This window comes from Actinia tenebrosa, unplaced genomic scaffold (genome assembly GCF_029948245.1).
Source record: "Actinia tenebrosa isolate PJP-AT-01 unplaced genomic scaffold, QUT_ActTen_1.0 PGA_scaffold9__36_contigs__length_13948895, whole genome shotgun sequence".
NCBI classification, from domain to species: domain Eukaryota; kingdom Metazoa; phylum Cnidaria; class Anthozoa; order Actiniaria; family Actiniidae; genus Actinia; species Actinia tenebrosa.
In genome coordinates this window covers 367,892-388,696 of record NW_028292586.1, presented here as the reverse complement: position 1 = coordinate 388,696, position 20,805 = coordinate 367,892, and the positions used below count along the sequence as shown (strand labels likewise).

Sequence of the window (20,805 nt, the reverse complement as noted above, 5' to 3'; positions counted from 1 at the left end):
AGTATCCAGACCCGTCAAAGCCCTCTTACTTGAATTCTGTAGCAGCCTCAAATAACTAGCTTGTAAAAGAAGCTGAAGAAGTTCAACGATTTGAATTTAAATCTGATGTCTTATAATGGCTAGTGTTTAGTATTAAAAATTAAAACGAATTACACTCAAAAGCCTGTTATGACACCACAGTACATAACATATTGCGAGTATAACTTAAAGACGCAACATTCAAATGGAGAAATATTTCACCTTTTGACTATTAACTTCAATGGGGAGGGTGTAGGTACTTTGTGCATCCCCAACTGTTTCATAAATACACAGAGAAATTATTTCTTAATATTTATTGATAAAATACCAGGTTTTTTGTCATAAAGACTGTTATAAAGTAAATATCTTACAAATCCTTTAGTCCATTGTCCCAAAAAATTAAATAAATAAACAAAAGTGCAGGTATACACCATTGAACAAAACTTTTGCTATAAAATTACAAACTCTGAAGAGACTTAGAGAAATTATAAATAATAGAAAAAATAATACTAGTGATAATGATAATATAAAGAGATGAAAGAATTCAATTCTCTCCTTTTATCTGCCACTTTTCATACATTGTTCAATGGTCAAACACGAAGCATAAAATCAAGGTCACAAAGTTCAAATTAGAATGATCTTTCAAAGCCTTGATGTAATGCTTCATGTGTGACCAGTTCATTGATGTATGAAAAGTGGTGGATAGATATGGAGGACTAGGCTAACTGTGTGTAGTTATTGTGTAGCTCCAGAATTTCTCAATCCCCCCCCCCCCCCCCCCCCAGAAATCCCAATTTTATTCCATGCAAACTCAGTAATTTTAACAATATCCCGTCATAAAAACAATTGTCATTGGTTCATTCTGATAACATTATGCGTGTCATCCAACAAGGCAGCCTAGTATACCCACTCTCCCCCACATCAATATACACCTATATACAAATTAGCATATCATCATCCAATTCTTTTCTTATTAACTTGAAGCAACAGGTCTCTATATCCGAATGCCAGTGCATTCATCCAATAGCTGCGCAACCTTGTCCAGTCCATAAGTAGTTGCATTATCCAATGGTGTGTGCCCAAAGATGTCTTTGAGGGTACGGTCTACTCCATTCTTCAGCAAAAACTTGATTGTCTCGATGTTGTTGCGACACACAGCCTATATTCAAAAAATGTTGTTCAATGCGTCTTAGAGTTAAGCTGATATACCAGCCCCCAGCCACACCCCAAGTTTAACCAACAAGGACAACCCATAATAATGGGACTTTCTTAATATATAACGCAATATCTCAAAATGCTTTACATTTATGACCAGTGTAGGACTTTACGGGCTGCATATTAAGGCGCTATTAGCAGCCTTGCAGCTTACAATTACAAGTGTGAATTTTTAGTAGATTAGTATTATGCCTCCAAATTGGGATAGGCTGTTGAACCAGGAGACAATCCCCTACTCTCATACAAATAATTCAACAGGTTCTTTTATATCCCCCATTTTTACTGTAGGTTAGGAAGGGTTTGGAGACAGGGCCTATGGTTTTAGGTTTTTGTCCAAGAAAGTAACATAACAGTAACTATCAGCGTACTTACCACATGCAATGGTGTTCTGCCATCATAGTCACTAACATTTAAATCAGCCCCTGCCAGTAACCACAGATACAAATCATCCACTCTGTTCTTAGCAGCAAGACAGCAAACTTCAGCAGCAACTTGTGATTGTTGTTTGTTAAGAATAGCTCCAGCTTCAATGAGTCTTTTCACCACTTCTTTATGCCTGAATTTAATAGTGTCGTCAAGAGGGCTATTATTGAACATGTCCTGCACATGAACAAATGCACCTTGGGACAGCAGAAAATTTACTACCTCAAGGTTGCCATTAAGACATGCAATATGGAGAGGCCGTCTGCCATCATAGTTTACTGTTCCATTTGGATCGGCACCCTGGAAAATAACAAACTGAAGATTAATCTTATTGAACCTTGAACCAATTGTAGGTGGATCTAAGTTGGGGTATGTGTAGGATATTTTAACATTAAGGTATACAAATCTGAATTCAATCATGATTGTAACATACAAACCTGTTCCAGTAGTTTTTTAAGGGTAGGAACATTACCAGAGCTGGCTGCGGAACACATTAAGACTGGTAGAAGAGCTTTCCTGATGTACTTCATTTCCTACAAATTGAGTCATATAAAGATGAAGATCAAGCTTGTGTTTGTGGTTTACAAGTAGTTGCTATTGCCTAGTTGTTGGTAGTCAGGATGCCAATGGGAGAGAGGCAAGGGGAGGGGTGAGCTGTTTTCAAGCTAACAGTTCTTGAGCAAGGAGTTCAAAGACCAGCTTACCTCACTAGATCCAACATGCAATGAAACAGCAACAGCTTCAATAAACTCACTGTCCTTCAGTGAAAAATGTTCCTGTGACTGAGCTACAGTCAGCTCACCACGTAAGTTATGTTTCACGAGCTGAAAATGATGTACAAAAGATTTCAGAAAATCATCCTTAGCTCAGCAATAAGTAAAAGCTGAGTTTGTTTAGCTGGTGTTGTAAGAGGGTATGTATCATTTAAATTTGAAGGTGTTGAAATGTACCTCTCTTCTTTCTTTGTTCGTCATGTGCTCTTTGCCGAGAACATAAGAAAGCTTAGTCAAAGCAGCCTCTGGCGTCATGTCAGATCCAGGAATAACACCAGCTTCCAATAATGTCTACGAATAGAATGGTTGTTGTTATCCTTCATTAATAATAAAAACACATATTCAACTTCTAGTGTCAAATTTTTAAAGCACTTCACAGGAATCTGACCTGTTATCCATTCAAACCAATGTATTCACAACATAGGACTGTGCAACAAAAATGGCAGTATGATACTTGACACAGGAAACCCATAAAGCTGAAGAAGATATGTCACCACAGCTATCCCACAGTGTAATGGTATTAACCTACCCTTCCAGTTGCATAAGCATCTGCAACAGATCCATGGATACATTGGGTACAGTTAACAATAATGACACCTCTTTCAGAGGCTTTCTTGATCTCGGTAATGAGGTCGTCACGATTATTAGGGGCATTCCCTGCACCATAGGTTTGTAAAACAACTCCTTGCATTGGTTCTTGAAGAAATGCTTTTACCTAAAGAATACACACCATGGAAATATATCAAACCAATGACATCAGTAACATATCATCAGTATTGATCAGCTGAATGGATCTTATTACCAGGCTTTAGCAAAGTGACAACACTGCCCTCCAAGCTTACAGTATGCACATTTCTGCAGTCTGCAAAATGTTCATAGGTTGAATCACAAGTTTTCAATAGGATTCTTAGGATTCTTTCTGACTGACAGCACATGGTGGTTAATGTTTGACTGCCATATGGAGTAATGAGATTTAAAGACTTTTTTCAGTTGATTGAAACCCAGCAATCTATAGCAACCTTAACTTGTTAGCGCTAGCACTGATGCATGTTTATACTTACAGTATATGCCGTGATGCCAGGAAACAGCCTCAATAGCCCAACATTAGGATTCATCTGGGTGTGAACACAGAATCTAGTGTTATTATTGCATCTGAAGATGGCATCCCATTGAACTGAGGAGAAATAAGATAATAAAACATAAAGCCTTTTATTGTTAAAAAGCAGCCAAAAGAGACTTTGATGGTATCCATGACAGGAGGCACAACAATAGACTCTCGACCCCTGGGAAACTGAATTCTTTCTCATATAAATCATATTAGACCAGATTCAATTGTTCCTGCTTCCTGTGTCATGGCTGCCATCACGTGATGGTGCAAAGCCTCTAGTATAATCATCAGAAACTGATAGATTTTTGACTCCAGAAAGGTAAAGAATGTTAGGAGAAATCTATTTGCACTAGTGTGTAACTTTTGTTACACATTCATCATCTTCATTAGTTTCTGTTACAGGGTGAAACTTCTTGCTAAAACTTGGGTGCAAAAGCAACAGGTGTTGGCGAGAAAGGTTCAAATCACTGTCGTTGTTGTGGTCACCCAAGTTTAACATTTGTGTGCGTGCGTGCGTGCATGAAAAATTTGGTCAGTCAGTCAGTCAGTCAGTCGGTCGGCTGGCTGGCCGGCCGGTCACCATATAGTTGGTCGAGCCACCATTTATCCACAACCTAAAAGGGAAGTGGATGGTGGGCATTGATGAAGTACATGTGAGTTGAAAGAATACCTTCAATTTTGACTGTCATAGTTGCCAATGGCGGGAGATTTGGAGAGTTGAATGCACTGAAGCTGTCAGCATTCACTTTGGTTGTTCTGTTTCCTCTGTATAATTTGCCATTGAAAAAAACACAAACCTGGAAAGAATAATTTTATTCATTTTTGCTGATAACAGAATTTTTAAGGAAGGGAAGGAAATAGGGGGTCCTGTGTCCTAGAATGGATTGAAGAAATGGGCCGCAAAAAGGAACAGATATAATATGGCTTGTCCAAAATTGAAATGTCCATATCCACCCATGGTGGAAACTGGAAATTCTGGAGGGGAGGGGGGCCAGAGAAAGAACAAAATTACAGAGTTTGTATGGAAGAAAATTGGAAGTTCCTGGGGGTAGGGGGGTTCTTTACAAATTTCCTCCATGGTGGGGGTATGGATATTTTCTAGAACCACACAATATAAGTAAATACTAATATTCTACCTCTGGTATAACATAGTGACCTGCGAACATGAGTGCACCAAGAAGATTATCACGTCCATCATTTCTCTGTTCATAAATAGGAACCTGTAGAGAAAATAGCACATAAACTGTGAGTAAACCATGCCTTGATTTGATTAGCCTAAAGGTTGTTTCAGGGTTTGATCTTAAGTTAGCAAAATAATAGTGAGTGCAAACAATATGTTCGTGAAATATTAGTAATACTTACTCACACTATTTCATACTAATACTATTGTTTTCTTTTGTTTAACTAGCACTATTTTGAAAAATTTATTAATTAGTGTTTCACAGATATATTGTTTGCACTCTAGCAGTGTGACGACACTAATAGTGGCTGCACAGGAGACTAATCATATACATGCCCTAACTTAGTTCAGCCCAGAGAGCTTGTTTTGAACAGGTTTCAATAAAATCGGTCAGGCTTTCTCACCTGTGATCCTGTTAATATGACAGTTTTGCCCAAGTTTTCCAGCATGAATGACAGCGCTGATGCTGTATATGCCATAGTGTCTGTCCCATGAATGACAACAATGCCTTCGTAATCTGCATAATGCTGTTTAATATCCAGAGATATTGTTACCCAGTCCTCAATCGTCAAATTAGAAGAGTCCTTAATAGGTACATATTCCTTTATGAAGTATATGATCCTTACTCCATGTTGAGATATCCTAAAGAAAATTTCAATAATTTAGCACCAACAATAGACCTCCTCAGCTCGGCGTAATGTTGTCCCATTTCAGACCATGTGTATCATTCCCTTGAGAATAATATTCTTTGCTTGAGTTGTATTCATATTCATGTGTCTTCTCATGTGCAACCGAGCACAAACCTTAAACAAAATATTGATACTCTAGGGAATGACACATGGTCTGAAATGGGACAACATTACGTCAGAGCCGAGGAGGTCTATTTAATCTCTTCAAACTACCTTCTTACTCATTAAACTTATACATATACATGACTCCAGTGTTTTTTTGCTTCAATCAATCAACTTACTATCATTTGCATCTAGCCATAAATACCAGACATCAAAACATGTTCTTACTGGCTTCTGAAACTCATATGTTTGTTGGCTAAAACGTCAATGTAAAACGCAGTTAATCAGAACAATAATTATTGTTTTGATGTTTGGCATTCATGGCTTGATGCAAATGACAGTGCTATTTAGAGACCATCATAAGCTTGATGGACAGAAGCCAAAGCACAAAAAAATATTAAATGGGCATGGTATCTTAATGATAGCTACTCTTGAGATATGCTACTCTTTCTCTTGCAACTAATAAATCTGTAACAGACATTTGTTTAACAGTATAGTAAGAATTATCTTCAAATTTTTCTTGAGCCTGAAACTAGGGACAACTACTGAATCCAAGAGTCAGTCAGCCATAAAAATATGCAGTTTTCTGGGAAATAATGGATGTACATGTGGCAGTGTGATGAAAGATAAGAAGAGAATGATACAATAAAATGCAAAGAAATCAACTTATGATCTTATATTAAGACTCAGCTGTTTGAACACGTCGTGGTTTGAGAATCAAAAAATGTATTTTAAAAGCCTTCAGCAATATTATTTCTCCATCATAACAAAACTGAACGCTCTGAATTATTGATAGACAGTTTAGCTTGGGGTAAATAAATATATTGACTCTTGCAATGTGAAATTGTTCTAATATTTTCTTGTATCCATTTACTTGAAAAGTGCCGAAAACATTGAAATGTTTATGTGTATTGTTTGACGTCTATTGTTTGACAAGACGATAATTAGGTTATATTCTTACGGCATTGCTAGTTCCTCGAGAGCGCTGCTGTTTGAGCTGCCCTGATCTTCTTCTTGAGGGTCAATAGTTGTCTCAATGGATGAGTTCTTTTTGGAGTATTCTTCATCATAAAGCATTGGCAGGCGCTTGATTTGCTTCTGCAAGAACCCAACCTTTGGCTGATACCCTAGAGATATGGAAACAGGTCTTAAACTATACGAAATTTTCAAAAATATTTGTTGGATTGAGCTTCATTTCAATTTGATATGGTTGAAAACACTAATGCGTAACTGGAAGTTGCTGGAATAAAAACGTCTGAATTAAAAAAAAAACTTACCTGCTTCTGTCTTCTCCATCCCTATTGTGCCTCCAGTGTATAAAACAAGAACACGGGATGTTCTGGCCCCTCCATAACATTTGGTGGACGCCATGAACGAAGATGAATGAATGAGTAACAACAGTGAATACTTGATCTTGACGTGCCTTCCCGCTTTTGCTTAACGACTTTACCACAGGGAACCCATTCACTAAGGAAAACCCGGAAATGATTTGACACAAGACATCTTGACACAATGAATTCGAGAAAATATACTTTTCAAATTGAAATTTCATGAAGCTCGCGAGAAGCTCAAAAAATTTCATAAAAATATGAAGGAAGAAGTTATTTTTTAAAGTGATTTGTCGTTCTCCAAAAATATTGCAAACGTTTGGCTTCACAAACACAGTTGAAATAAAGCGAAAAAAAATTTCTCAATGAGTTAACCTCCACCTCACCTGAAACGATTATAACTTGGTACAAAATATCATGTCGTGAAGGAAAACAAGAAAAATCTTTAATAGCTTCTGCTTACCGTTAATGGACCCGGAAGTCGCTTTGCCATATGAGTGAACATATCATTGCCCAAAAGATTCACTAGAAAGATATTCCATTCCTTTTACGCCATGTAGATGCCCGAAGTATCTATCAATAGGAAATATGACGAGGAAATAAACATGAAAACACAAGAGTGTCGATCAGTATATCGTATATTGAACCACGAAGTTGCGGGAATCTCGCGGGAATCAAAATATGCTAATTTTTTGCTAACCTATCCCATGTAGCTTCATGGGTTTGATCTTCATCCGGGAACGCTTCATGCACATGTGCTGCGAAGAGAAGAAACATGGCGGACGTACAAACCTTAAGAGGGAAGAAGTTAACTGAGCTTAGAGTCGTTGATTTAAGACAAGAGCTTGAAAATCGAGGTTTAGAGAAAAGCGGAGTAAAGGCTGTTTTAGTGGAGCGTCTCCAAAAGGTTTGTTTCGCTTTATTTTGTTTCCAAATCGATGTTGAAAAACTTGAAGAGCGGAAGAAAACAATGGTGTCGCTAACATGTTGTTGTTCTTGTACCAACAGGCTTTAGAAGCTCAAGCAGCCGAAGAAAAAGACTCGATAGAAGTAAAAGATGAGGCTAATGATGAAGTTAATGAAGAGCCTGAAGATGTCAACCAGGAAGAATCGGCTGAAACTTTCACAGAAGTGATTACTAAAAGCGAAACCAAAAGCGAACCAGGGGAGCCAGACACCGCTGTCGTCCCTACACCACCGAAGCGTTCGTCTGTAAAACCCTCGAAAAAAACACAGAGTAAGCACTATGTAGTTTCCTAAATATCTCTTCGCCCTTTTGGCTCAAATATAAATGGTTAAAATTGGCCGCCATCGGTGATATCCCGTAGGGATGGACGCGACAATAGGGCATTATTCTTTATACTCACAATTTATATTTATAAGTCTAAAATCGTTGTACTAAAAAGATTTTTTCATTATTAGATGTTTATTATTATATTTTGATAGTGCAAAATATAGTCAAAATTTATCTTACAGCACCAGGAAATGATATTCTAAGAAGTTCATTAAATATTGACATTTAGGATTGTCTGCATACATATGCACCCGGAGTAGTCAATCGATAAAAATCGATAGAAATCAGCTGATTTGTATCGATTTTTATGGGAAATCGTTTAAAATCGATAAAACAAATTGGTGTGAGTTCGATTTTTATCGATTTAATCGATTTTTATCCATCAAGATTTGACAGCTTTAATTCGATCCAATAATGAGTACAATCATATAATCAGCTTTATTTCATGGAAAGTATTCTAAAATATCGATGATAGTGCAATAGATTTTATAACTATTAATTCACGAGTAATAATATGTAGATCAGGCAGCTAATTATCCAAGTACTTTTGCTGTCTGTTCACTGATCACTAGTTTGTGCCAAGCTATGGTTACGAAAGAGTAATTTCCGGTGGAGTAAATCCGTAGCCACACGGCCCTCGTACGATCATCGATAGAAATTGTTCAAGAACATAAATCGAAAAAAATCGATATGTATATAATCAATCAATCGATAAAAATTGATTCAAAAATTTAGTGTGAGTTCGATTTTTAACGATTGATAGATACAATCCATATCAATCAAATCAGCGGTATCGATTTATCGATTGGCAAAATCGATATCGATTTTTATCGATTGACTACTCCAGGATATGCATTATATAACACTTTTTGGAAAACCCATTTTATTCCATTTCTTATTTGATTCGTTATGTATCTTTTAGAAAAGAAGGCAACATCTGAAAAAGAAACACCAGTAAGTTGTTTATTTTTTATTTTTTCTACATTATGAATGTCTTTCATGTTCAAAAATTGTTAGTGTCCTAGTTAGTAAGTTAGTTTGACTTGGCTTTAACACAGTAAATATGTTGCAATTGTGGCTCCAAACACTGGAAACCACATTTTATTTCTGAGAGCCTTGATTTCAAAATTATGAGGGGGGAGGGAACAGGAAGGGTAGTTCCCCCATAGTCCCTAATAGACAGATCCAAGGTTAATGGACGCCATCTTGCCGGGTGTTCTCGGCCACTTATGGAACTTCAGGTCTTTAACATGCGATCTTACAGTCCAAAGATTGGGAAGCCACTTGTCATTATCACAATAACCAACGCAACAGGGAGCATGTTTTGGCATAATGTGTCCCTGCGCTCGCCCCAATGCTTTTGCACCCCCGGCAAGCTTGCATCCATTAACCTTGGATCAGTCTATACTCAAAACTATTCTTGACAGTCCCTTGATATTTTGTTTTGATAGCAACCCTGTATCGTCATAAATGAGTTTTAGAAGAAATGTGGTATTAGATTTTATTTACACTAAAATATTAAGTAATAAAAAAGTATGGTCTTTAGATTATTATTTATCTTGTAAAAGGCTATAGTAAACTCTCCCACTCTTTTCTTTTGACCTTAAAATATTTTAAAATTAATCACAGGTAAAAAAAGTAGATCAGAAAGATAATGGTGAAGATGATTTGCTCCAAGAAAGTTTTGATGGTGAAGGAGTTATAATGAAAATAATAGATGAATGTCAAGATGACCAGGGTGACCATCCTGAAGGAATGGAAGTCAATGATTCTACTGATGTTGACGAGTTATTCAAGGATGAGTCTTTGAATCCCAAGACTGAGGAAGGAGAAGAAAGGAAAGATGAACTTGGACTCAGTTTAGGTGATAGTGATTTAAACATGGAGGTAAGCATAAACTAGTTATCAGTACCTACTACTAGTAAGTGTGAAAATAATAGTTGTCTATATACAATCATTTGTTAGACCAGACATGTATTTTTACCCACCCAGAGGCCTGTGTCATCAGATTGAAGAACCCATTCTTTCTTCATCGTATCAAAATAATGAGTCATTCTCTAGCCAGAAGAAGCATTTACAAATCGATTAATGGACAATTTATTGTCTGATGAAAGACTGAGACTTTCAAGTTTATAAAGTGGACACTTATTTAGGAGCTGTTCTGGGTTTCTTTGATGAATAGTGTACTGATGATATACACTGCTTTTTATTCTAGACTGGCAATGAAGTTGGAGATGACAAAAACAAAGGTAGGGGACTTATCTATCAGGACAAAGGATTAAAGTCATATCAAGACCACCCACAAGGTCTATGTTTATAGTGCTAAAAAGGGAAAAGGAAAAGCCTATTGTATTTTCCCTCCTTTTTTAAATGTTTTGTCCTCCCACATTTAGCCTTTGTTGTCACCTCTGGTTCACTCATGTTCAATAACATGTACAGAATTGTAGAATGTTGAAAGGTTTCCATGGGATTCCATTGATACCTCCCAAGTAATACCTCTCTTCATTGTGTAAATCAATGGAAATACTTATTGACACCAAGTGAAACTATGATCATTACAACAAGGATCCCTGGTTATTGAAAATTAGTAATGTTACATTGCTTCAGTTCATTATGATTAATGATGGACGATAATCATATTAACAGATGCAGCTGCCGTTGGTTCTGAGGAGGTACCCAGCTACAAAGATGCCATCAGCCTGGGCAACAATAGTGCCAACTCCATCAAGGGAGACACATCAACCATGGATGTTTCTGAGGCAGACTCGTCCAAAAATGAAAATGGTTGGTCAGTGTCATTGATTGTCCATACAGACGGCATCCAAGATGATCTTGATGAGGAATTGAAGGCTGCAGAGAAGGCAGAGGAGGAAGCTGCCAAAGAAAAAAAAGAAGAGCAAAAACAAGGTATGTGAACATATGTGCGTCCTTGCTGATGGTTCACCGTAATGCGCAGACACTCTACCACTACCACTCTACGAAATTAACCAATGATGATATAAAGGGAAAACAAAGCGTTTCAACTTACTGTGTGGATACACTAACCACTTGATGAAAGTTACCCAATCACAACATAAAGTGAAAACAAGGGAATCAGTCATGAACCAATCAGGAGGAGGCATTGAAGCCTAGATATCTGAGCAAATAATAGATATTATTGACTACCTGGGGAATGTGAGATTGTGATTGGTTTAGGTTAATATGATACCAATTTTCAGATTTTTAGTTTCATAAAGCTTTTTACGGTGATCCAATTTATCTACAAGTTTCTACCGTTTTATTCAGAAACACTGATGCAGTCCATGCTAGTTCTACTTGATACAGATTTTGCTCTTTCCAGATTAGCTAATATTATTGAAATCTTAAATTTCGTTCAAGTGGTCCCACTGTGTCTGCACTGTAAGCCAAACAGTATGCAACCAAGCCAGGTTCTTAAGATGTTATCAGCAACTGACCATGTCTTTGATTTCATGTTTTAGAAAAACTGAAAGAAAAAGAGGAAAAGAGTAAAGAGGATAAATCCAAGGAAACTGACAAGAAAGAGGAGAAAAAAGAAAAGACATCAGAAAAATCTGAAAAAGCTTCTAAGAGTGAAGGAAAATCAAGGTATTTATATTGCATTATGTGAGTTTTATTGGCAACACCTTAAAAGGTAAATTATACACCGTGAAAAGATGAAAAAACTTACTGACATTTTGGACGCTAGTCCTTCGTCGGAGTGCTCTTTCTCTTTTACTCAGACAAAGGACTAGCGTCCGAAATGTCAGTAAGTTTTTTCATCTTTTCACTGTGTATAATTTACCTTTTTATCATTACTGTTTCATTAGAAACACCAACACAGCTCACACTAGTTTTTAGCTAGTTATCTCTTGTTGTTAGGCACACCTTTGAACACTTTAACATGAGCCACTGGCTTGTGAAGTACAATATATAACCTTCACAAACAAAAAACAATATTTTTTCAAATGTTTTTCTACCTTCGAAACATTGGTTTATTTTCCTTGTTTTAATTTTTCTAAGCCGCTATTGGTTTCTCCACCTTGATCATGTTTATGCTATGTTTCAGCACTGACAGCAAGGATACATCCAAGTCTAGTGCAAAGAAAACTCCAGATAAAAAACCTAGCACTGCTAAAAAATCCACCACAGCCAAGGGTGCAGCTGCAGCCAAAGAGAAGAAAGAAAGTGGTAAAAGTCTATGGGTTAGCAACCTGTCATCTATTACACGTGCCGCTGACCTCAAGACAAGATTCAGTCAGCACGGCAAAGTAAGTATAATGTCCTGGGGATTTTTCAGCCTGGATCTGGGACATGTAACTGCTTACATTTGGGGTCTGAAATACATTGTGTTGTGGCCACCAATCAGTATTTAAAAAGCCCTTGTCAACACAAGTGAAATGAGTCCTGGGACACATTTTGGTTCCAAGCATAGTATTGTGGGTGCCAATCCATATTTAAGTAGCCCATGGGGTGCATCAGAAAAAAATTAATGTTTTGGCCCTTTTTTCACGTAAAAATGCATGAATTTTATGTCAATATAATCTGTGTTTCCTGGAGATATTTTAATCTTCATTGGTATTTAAGTTGAAATGTTTCTCACTAAAATGATTCTGAACGATATAGGTTGTTGGTGCAAAGATAGTAACAAATTCAAAAGCCCCAGGAGCACAGTGCTTTGGCCTTGTTACCATGTCAACCAGTGAAGAGGCAGCCAAATGTATATCTCATCTCCATAGGACAGAACTACATGGAAGGACGATAACCGTTGACAGGGTAAAGAAATGTTTATTTGAAATTACACCTTGCTAGGCATTTGGTCACTATTTTTTGGAAAATGAAATTTTCTTCAATGTATTTTATGAGCCTTTGCAAATAATTATTTATAAGAGATTCAATTCCAAATTACCTTTAATAGTCCTTCAAACTTTATCAAACTCTGAAACAACCTCTCAGCTTATCAAAGTCAGGGTACGGCTAACTCACAGATCAAATTAGAATTTAGCTTCTTGGGAAGCACGGGTGGTGTAGCAGTGAGAGCGCTCGCCTCCCACCAATGCGACCCAGGTTCGAGTCCTGCTGAGCTCGGTGTCGTATGTGAGTAGAGTTGTTTGTTGGTTCTCTCCTGTGCTTCGAGGGTTTTCCGGGTTCCCCGGCTTTCCTCCCTCCGCAAAAATTAACTTCTAAATTCCAATTGGAATGACAGTGGATGAATAGCTACTCTGTAGAAATGACACTGTTAAATCCCATTTTATTTATTTTATTTATTTCTTAGGCTTTGTGGAGGGAGTAAAATCAGGAAAAAACCTGAAATCAAGGGAGACTTAACATACTCTACTTACATGTGATTTTATGTCAATATTTATTTACTTGTTTTGATAGGCAAAGGGGGATCGTATCCCTTCACAGGGAGGAGCAAGTGCAACAAAGAAACAGCCAGACAAGAAACAGGCTGATAAGAAAGGTAATATTGATGCCCAGATATCAAAAACTTTCAGCAAACGTTGTGGAAAAAGAATTCAATGTTTCAGGGAGGAGTTGAACCTATGACCTTCTGTCAGTTCATCTAACCACATCTCTGATAATTTACCAAGCACATTAACACCTAATACTTACTCTTGTATTGTTTGTCGCACAATGTTTTCATGTAAATTTATCATCATTATTTTTACCATTGTCATCACCATCATCATTTTCTCCATTCTCATCCTTACATCACCATTAATTTTGCAATTCTTTTTTCTTAGCAGCAGACAAATCACAAGAGAAGGGAAAGGTTGATGAGAAGAAACAAACAGACAAAGGTAAAAAAACAAACGAAAAGACCACCAAACCCTCTGGTAAACAGTCTTCAGGTAAGGGACAATACTGTTGTTTGTTGCTACAGTACCTTCATACACTCTTCTCATAATGGCTGACTGGTACATGAAAGCAAGGTCAGTCAGTCATCTTGCAAGGCTGATAGCAAGGCTGCCCATTCAAAATAAGGATGGATAGCACAATTTCAGGTCAAAACAGAAGGTCCATTTCCATACTTTTCTTCTATAAACACATTTCATGATTGTGTTCTTACATCTTTTATTGAACTAATGACTGGGTGACCTTGTTTTATTGTGCTTATCAGTCATATGAGAAAGGTGTATCACTCCAAAATATTGATTATTTGCTTGCTAATACCTGTGTGTTTAACCCCTGGAATATTCTGTTAATGTCTTCCTATTTTGTCTAGATGTAATGAGTCCTTTCAGAAATATTCTTTTCCTATTTGCCCATTGTTACAGTTTCTCCTGAGCAAGAAATGAAAATTTACTTGGTTATCTTTTAATTTTTTTTCCTTCTTCTTCATCTTCTTCTTCTCCCTTCTTCCTCTTCTTCTTCTTCTGCTTGTGCTTATTTTCGTTGCTTCTAATCAGACTAAGTGGTTGGTCATTCTCTTGCTAAAATGTTTAATATTCCTAAAATACCCTCAACCTCCCCCCCCCCCCCCCCCCCCCCTCCTCCCTCTCTCTCTACCTCTCTCTAAACAACGTATTATCATTACCTCAATAGTCACCATCACCTTCAAATAAGACTCTCTCTATTAATATTCGTTGATCTGTCCCTTTACACCCTAATTTGATTCATTACTAAAGGGAGTCCTCTGTAGAGCCTCTATTAAATAATGGTCAATTAGATCCTCTTTAAGACTCATATTATGACAAAACCTTATGTACCTAAGTCCAACCTTGTTTGACCAGTTGTCTTTACTTAACCAAGTACAATATTAATGATGATGATAATGGAATGATATTACGATGAGTTTTCTGAGATTTCTAGTGTTCCAATAGTTAAGTTAATCACCACAGTGAGGCACTAAATGAATGCATCTTCGAGATCATGCTCATATTATGACTTCACAATATTTGGTAGTTCGGTTATCCATCAACAAGCCAGGGGTAAATTTTACCAATGTGGTATTATTGCAGACCTGGCTTCCTTTCACTTGTTCGAGCCTGTGTTGTCACTGTAAAATCACATCTGAAAACATTGCGACTGAGCCTGGAATTTAGATAACATGTTGGCAAATGTTTTAAATGGTCAAAACTCGTTCCATTTTGCATAAAAAAAATAAACTTTCCCATCCAACTCTCCCACTCATCCTGATTTTGCGGAGATGTATCTAATTTGAAAAGCGTGTGTTGGTGTTTTCTTCAAAGACGTTGAATGCTTTTAAAAATCTACCTGTAATTTATGTGCAAAATGAAGCAATCCTGTTTCACTAGTCCCTTACTGATGCGCTCGTCAGATACAGTAGAAATGGTGGTTTCGTCTGTATCTTTCACATCCCTCCATCCCTCATCGTTGTGCAATGTACGAGTGGGGTTTGTGTTGTGTGTGCGCAAGGATTGGGAATATGTGCAGTTCCTCACATCACACCTTGTTTGCTGCGCGAACCAGCATGCCATGTATATAACAAGGCTATTGCGCTTCATGAGATATGTCCTCGGTAAGCAAGGGGATAGTACCTCTACGTTTTTTGCCCTTGCGAACGTGTTCCATCATTTTGTTGTCATTCTTGTGACGCCAGGGAAATAAGTTGTTTGGATGCCCGGTAGACGTTCTCAGTGAGTTGTTTGGGTGCCCGGTAGGCGTTCTAAGTGAGTTGTTTGGGTGCCCGGTAGACGTTCTCAGTGAGTTGTTTGGGTGCCCGGTAGACGTTCTAAATGCCTTCTCCATAGATGGTTAAAACTGTTGTTTAGTTTCTGTTGCATTTGCTTAGTGTTTCACTTTTCTGTTTTGTGACTAACAATAACCACAGGAAGCTCACCATCCGCCAGCAAAAAGGACGATACCACTCAAGGCGATGCGAAGAAGACCGAAGACGCGAGCGAGCGGACGGTGGTGATGGACGATAACAAGGGCGAACCCGTAGTGGTAGTGCCGAACAAACAAAAGGAAGACGGCAAGTCGAGGTCAGAGTCCCGTGGTCGAAAGAGCAAGAGTTCGGAAAAAAGTGCCGGCTCGCCCATCAAGTCTTTGGAGGAGATCCGACGTCAGAGGGTGGAGAAGCAGCGACAAGATCGTGCTCGTGAAATGAGAGATCAACGTGAACGTGAAAGAGCGCTGAGGCTTCGACGCGAGAGAGAACGTATCGCCCGTGAACGAGCAATCGAGAGGGAACGAGAACGGGAACGCGAGAAAGAACGAGAAAGAAGAAGACAACAATTTTTGCGTGAACAAAGACAGAAGCAGGAACAAGAGAGACTGCGATTGCAACGTGAACTTGAACGACGTCGTGAACTGGAACGACTTCGTCGTGAGCGTGAAGAACGCGAACGTCTCGAGCGTGAACGCCGAGAACGTGAACTAATAATGGAACGTGAAAGGCTAAATCGTGAACGAATCGAGACCGATAGACTGAAGCGTATTGAACGCGAACGTTTAGAACGACAGAGATTGGAACGTGAACGAGCTGATCGTGAGCGCTTAGATCGTGAACGACTAGAGAGACTGGATCGCGAACGTCGTGGGTCAGGTATCAAGCGTCCGGCAGCGCCTTTTGAAAGAGACACTTCTGCCTCTCAAAGAGCTGGATTTTGGCAAGATCCTAAACGTGCTGCTGTTGAAGGAAGCAGACCAGATACTCGCGCGTTTTTTGGCGGTAGTCTTGGGTCACATGATGCAGTTTCCTCGAGGCGGTCAGAGGACAAGGTACAGATAGATCGGCGTGATAGTAAAGGCCATCGTGATGATGCTCGAGGGCACTCAAGATCTGGCAGCAGAGATGGCCGACATGATGATGACTTCAGCCGCAGTGACGACAGGCGCAGAAAAGATGATCACAGTCGACGAGGTGAAGTGCGTGACTCCCGTAAAGATGTTCGTCACCCGAGCGATCGTGACAAAGGTTGGTCTGAGAGAATAGCAAGTGCTAACGCTGGGAATATGGGTCCCATTGATCCACAGAAAAGCTTATCAATACTCCTAGAACGGGCTGGTGTCAGTGGAATACTGGGGGCGAATGCCCCTGGAGTCAGAGGGGATCTTGGTAAAGGCATGGATCTCGATATCGGACGATCTCTGTCAGCTGATCACCGTGGCGGTGATTGGCGTCAGGCAGATCTGCGAGATGGCAGACCATCTGTCATGTCAGCAGACCGAGGACAACACGTGCCTGTTGTTGGTGGAGTTGATTCTCGTTATGGTGCCATTGAGCATGCGCATCGCCCTTCAGCTGCAGCTGCTGACCAAGTCAAAGTGACCTCACGCGATTGGCGTGGTGAACCCAGTGCGGAATTACTTGCGAGCAGAACTCGGTCAAGAGCCCGTGGAATGGACTCAAAGTCTACCCCTCATGGCTACGAGATACGCGACCGTGCTGTCTTGTCACGTGACTCTAGTGCTGTTCGCGGGGCCTGGGGAGGAGATTCCCTCCACCCTTCGGGACCTCCGCTTCCAGGTCGAGGGATGATAGACGACAGATCACGTGGTTCTGCCCTCCCAAGAGAAGCTGTCCCCTCTGGGTGGGCTGTTGCAGGCTCGATGCCTGTTGCTGACGTGCGTGGTACCTACGGTGCTGGTGCGGGTCCTGATAGAAGACACTCTGGAGGAGGCACTGATGTCCGCTTCGACCCATACAAAGCTGCAGCTCAGAGGAGCAGTGGAATGAGGAGATATTAAACAAATAGACTTGTTTTGAACGGTTTGTTAAAAGACTGGATGATGCAGATCATTGCAAGATTGTCAACATGACTCTCATAGTTGCTGATCAACTGTAAAATCAACCAAATATCAAACGCCTTAGATGTGAACTTTAAGAACATTTTTAAGAACTTAGCAATTTAACTTTGGTTTCTTTTCCCTTTTAAATCCATTTTAATTAGAGTCACGCGTTGCTTATTTTTCTCGTTTGTAGGGTAATTCTAACCTATTAATTGAATAAAGATTAGAGCGTGTTAGCTTCCTTGTAGACGCCAATGTAGACGCCGTCTACCTTAATGCTGGAATTAAAGAGTCAGTCGTCAGATAATGTCATGACTTTATGGCGCTGGAACCACTTCAGGAATTCTTGAAAATGCGCGCAAGTTCTGATTCAATATCCTTAGCATATAGTACCTTAGTTCTGCAACCACGGAGTCTCAGCAGTCGAGCACAATTCTGAAAAGAAAATCTCGCTTCATGAAAGCGGTTCCAAAATGATTGCCTTACAGCGCGCAAACTCTGTTTCTTCGTTGCTAAAATTGCTAAAAAATACTGGCGGCCTCGGAAAGTAACGCTTGGAAGCACGGTACTTCTACATTGGCCACAGAATTCTCCCGACATTACTGTATTCAGAATGTCTTGGCGTACTTAATAAACGCCAATGGACATCCATTGTCACCAATGTGGCCTGAGATGTATATCACTGGATGTTCAGACCGCCACAGCAAGAGTGTTCTGCATGATACTAATGAATTTATCACTACTAAATAAACTTAAAGTTCGAAGCGCTGCCAATCATTCATCGTCGAAGAAGATTACCTGTGCGTGGAGCTCACCAACGAAATAATGTTTGTATTGAAAATTATCGCGCAATGTGGTATATAATCTCTTCATTTCTGTGTAATGTCTTTAGATCCCAAAAAAAGAACCTTGATATTTGTTAATACTTGAAGCGAGTTCTTGGATTTCTGCCTTTCTTTTTTGTTGAACCTTTTATCCTAGCCTTGGGTTATCGGCACCGCCAGAACCCCACCCCACTCCCTTTCCACTGGTGCGCACTTGAAAATTGGCCTGTAATGGGTTAAGGTTCCATAAAATTTGGTTCGCAAATGTTCATTTATTCTTTGGGTACACGTTACGTTATAACCGCCATCTTGGTTGACGATAACAAAGCACTCTTGTTAGATCAACCAACATGGCGGCCGTTTCATTATTCATTTCTCGAGGGATTTTGGGCCATATGGTTGCACCTCAAGAATATAGATGTTTGTTTTGGATAAGTTTACTCTCGACTCTATGTACGTTGTACTAATTTTGTGTCTACTAATCAATCAGTCTGTTCGCAGGAAAAGTATTGTGCTCTCAGTCAAAGGTAAGGCAGACTTGAGGGGGAAGAATGATGGATGGATGAACTGATCAAGTTTGGTCTAGGGAAATATTATTGACCTTCAGATCCGACGACGAGAACGAGTACGAGTTTTAAAATTGGTCCTGTGCACGTGGTTAACACTGAATCGTAGTTGATTTACGATTTTTTACAATCCAAAGTTTCGATCTACGTACTCGATCACGACTACAAAAAGATAGTGCCTCTCTTTTAAAGTTAAAAACTCGTACTTATTCTCGTACTCATCGGATCTAAAGGTCTTTATTAGGGGCAACGTAAACGACTTGTAACCTCTATTAAGCGGACCCCTATATTAAACGGACAGCTGCAACGAGTACAGATTTTCACATCTATTTACTGTTAAATGAACTTCTTTTCAACGGAAACCTGGAAAGGTCCCGAAGGTGTCCGCTTAATACAAGTACTACTGTACTTAGACAAACATAATAACATTCCTTTGCAGAGACTGCGCGAATTTTCCCTGTTCCACCCTGTGATTTCTTGCAGGTGTAACAATACAAACAACGTGATTGTTACTGGATGGCAAAAAAAATTGAAGTTCTTTATTTAAAGATTTTTGGCTGGATTAGGAACGTACGATTAGATTTTTGAGGGGAGGGTGGTTGGGCAATTTATTTTGTGCAGGAATTTTTTTACGCCTCATGGCTGCGCAGGAATTTTTTTTTTTAATATGATTTTGATTTTTTTTCTGGCAATTTTTTTTATGCGCGATTGTTTTTTTCACTCTTTGAGGCTGTGCTCGAAATTGTTTTGGGTTTTTACCCAACCCTACACCACCCCCCTCAAAAATCTAATGGTCCCTACCTTACTAATGTCATATCCAAAAACTTTTCAAAAATACTTTTTTTTCCATTATAAGATACTTTCGATTTCGAGATACGAAGTAGTTTAAAGTTTTTTGCCATCCAGCAGATCCTTCCCCAAGGGACCTTGAGCTGAATTGATTCGTTATCAAAGTGATACAGTCCTTTGACTAAACGTTGTAGTCGATCGGATCATCCCTTCCCGCCTAGACCGAAAAGCATAACGGGTAAATTACCCAGAACTTGCGTCATCCAAACTGCTCGCCAGTTTAAATCTTCGCCGTATGCTCGAGGCATGGTTTTAAGCAAATTAAATGGAATCGAAAACAGCGAGCTCAAGACGTGTTAGATAACATATGCGGCAGCTAGTAACTGTAAATTAATTATCCCCATGATCCTTTTCGGTCTAGGCGCGTAGGGATGAAGGCGATCAAACGACAACGTTAAGTCAAAAGACTATATCAGCATGTGACTGTTTGTTGCAAATTGCCTATTATTGCTATTGTGTTCACATTTTGTTTATATTCTTCAGGTATGTTCCAAGGAAATCACTTTACAACCAAAATGTTGGTGTACGAAGTTTTATCATGTTTGGTCAAACAATAAAATGTTCTTGTTTAATCTGGAGGTTATTCAATCAATCACTTGGCACATTTTTGTATCTACGGGATTCCTGTGGAGGTCGTAGATAGTACAAATCTTCGGAAAGTATTCGTAACGGATACAAGAACAATCGTGGGTTTTTTCTGATTATTCGATTTTTAACCTGAACTATTCGTTTTTTCT

General features: G+C 39.0%; 2 protein-coding genes across 4 annotated transcripts; one reads left to right on the top strand and one right to left on the bottom strand.

The window, feature by feature from the left end:
• Nucleotides 1-787: 787 nt before the first annotated feature.
• Nucleotides 788-7,512, bottom strand: LOC116296396 (uncharacterized). The gene is made up of 13 exons (XM_031704414.2): nucleotides 7,300-7,512; nucleotides 6,786-6,975; nucleotides 6,470-6,635; nucleotides 5,122-5,359; nucleotides 4,674-4,757; nucleotides 4,208-4,334; nucleotides 3,491-3,603; nucleotides 2,959-3,144; nucleotides 2,607-2,720; nucleotides 2,361-2,480; nucleotides 2,094-2,189; nucleotides 1,606-1,956; nucleotides 788-1,177 (listed from the first exon to the last, which is right to left on the bottom strand). Exons 2-13 carry the CDS (start codon nucleotides 6,877-6,879, stop codon nucleotides 1,013-1,015), a joined length of 1,854 nt encoding a protein of 617 aa, XP_031560274.2. The 5' UTR covers nucleotides 6,880-6,975; nucleotides 7,300-7,512; the 3' UTR covers nucleotides 788-1,012.
• A 72-nt stretch (nucleotides 7,513-7,584) lies between these two features.
• Nucleotides 7,585-20,640, top strand: LOC116296390 (uncharacterized). 3 transcript variants are annotated; one of them, XR_016118869.1, is made up of 13 exons: nucleotides 7,585-7,743; nucleotides 7,845-8,073; nucleotides 9,053-9,084; nucleotides 9,760-10,017; nucleotides 10,346-10,379; nucleotides 10,777-11,037; nucleotides 11,610-11,736; nucleotides 12,197-12,398; nucleotides 12,754-12,903; nucleotides 13,510-13,591; nucleotides 13,875-13,982; nucleotides 15,926-19,180; nucleotides 20,552-20,640. XR_016118869.1 is itself a non-coding variant. In XM_031704401.2 (12 exons), exons 1-12 carry the CDS (start codon nucleotides 7,612-7,614, stop codon nucleotides 17,785-17,787), a joined length of 3,474 nt encoding a protein of 1,157 aa, XP_031560261.1. In that variant the 5' UTR covers nucleotides 7,585-7,611; the 3' UTR covers nucleotides 17,788-20,640. The 3 variants fall into 3 exon arrangements, 2 of the variants coding, with proteins under 2 accessions (XP_031560261.1, XP_088881206.1); XM_031704401.2 differs by having other exon boundaries at nucleotides 13,878-13,982; nucleotides 15,926-20,640; XM_089025080.1 differs by having other exon boundaries at nucleotides 15,926-20,640.
• Nucleotides 20,641-20,805: the final 165 nt, after the last annotated feature.

What these genes read in the sequence shown, in the direction of transcription:
- LOC116296396 (XM_031704414.2), bottom strand. Translation starts at nt 6,879, where the DNA reads ATGGCGTCCACCAAATGTTATGGAGGGGCCAGAACATCCCGTGTTCTT. An exon ending in GATGGAGAAGACAGAAGCAG is followed by an intron (nt 6,636 to 6,785) that starts GTAAGTTTTTTT and finishes CCATATCTCTAG; the next exon opens with GGTATCAGCCAAAGGTTGGG. An exon ending in GTCACTATGTTATACCAGAG is followed by an intron (nt 4,335 to 4,673) that starts GTAGAATATTAG and finishes TATTCTTTCCAG; the next exon opens with GTTTGTGTTTTTTTCAATGG.
- LOC116296390 (XM_089025080.1), top strand. Translation starts at nt 7,612, where the DNA reads ATGGCGGACGTACAAACCTTAAGAGGGAAGAAGTTAACTGAGCTTAGA. An exon ending in TGGAGATGACAAAAACAAAG is followed by an intron (nt 10,380 to 10,776) that starts GTAGGGGACTTA and finishes TCATATTAACAG; the next exon opens with ATGCAGCTGCCGTTGGTTCT. An exon ending in GATTCAGTCAGCACGGCAAA is followed by an intron (nt 12,399 to 12,753) that starts GTAAGTATAATG and finishes TGAACGATATAG; the next exon opens with GTTGTTGGTGCAAAGATAGT.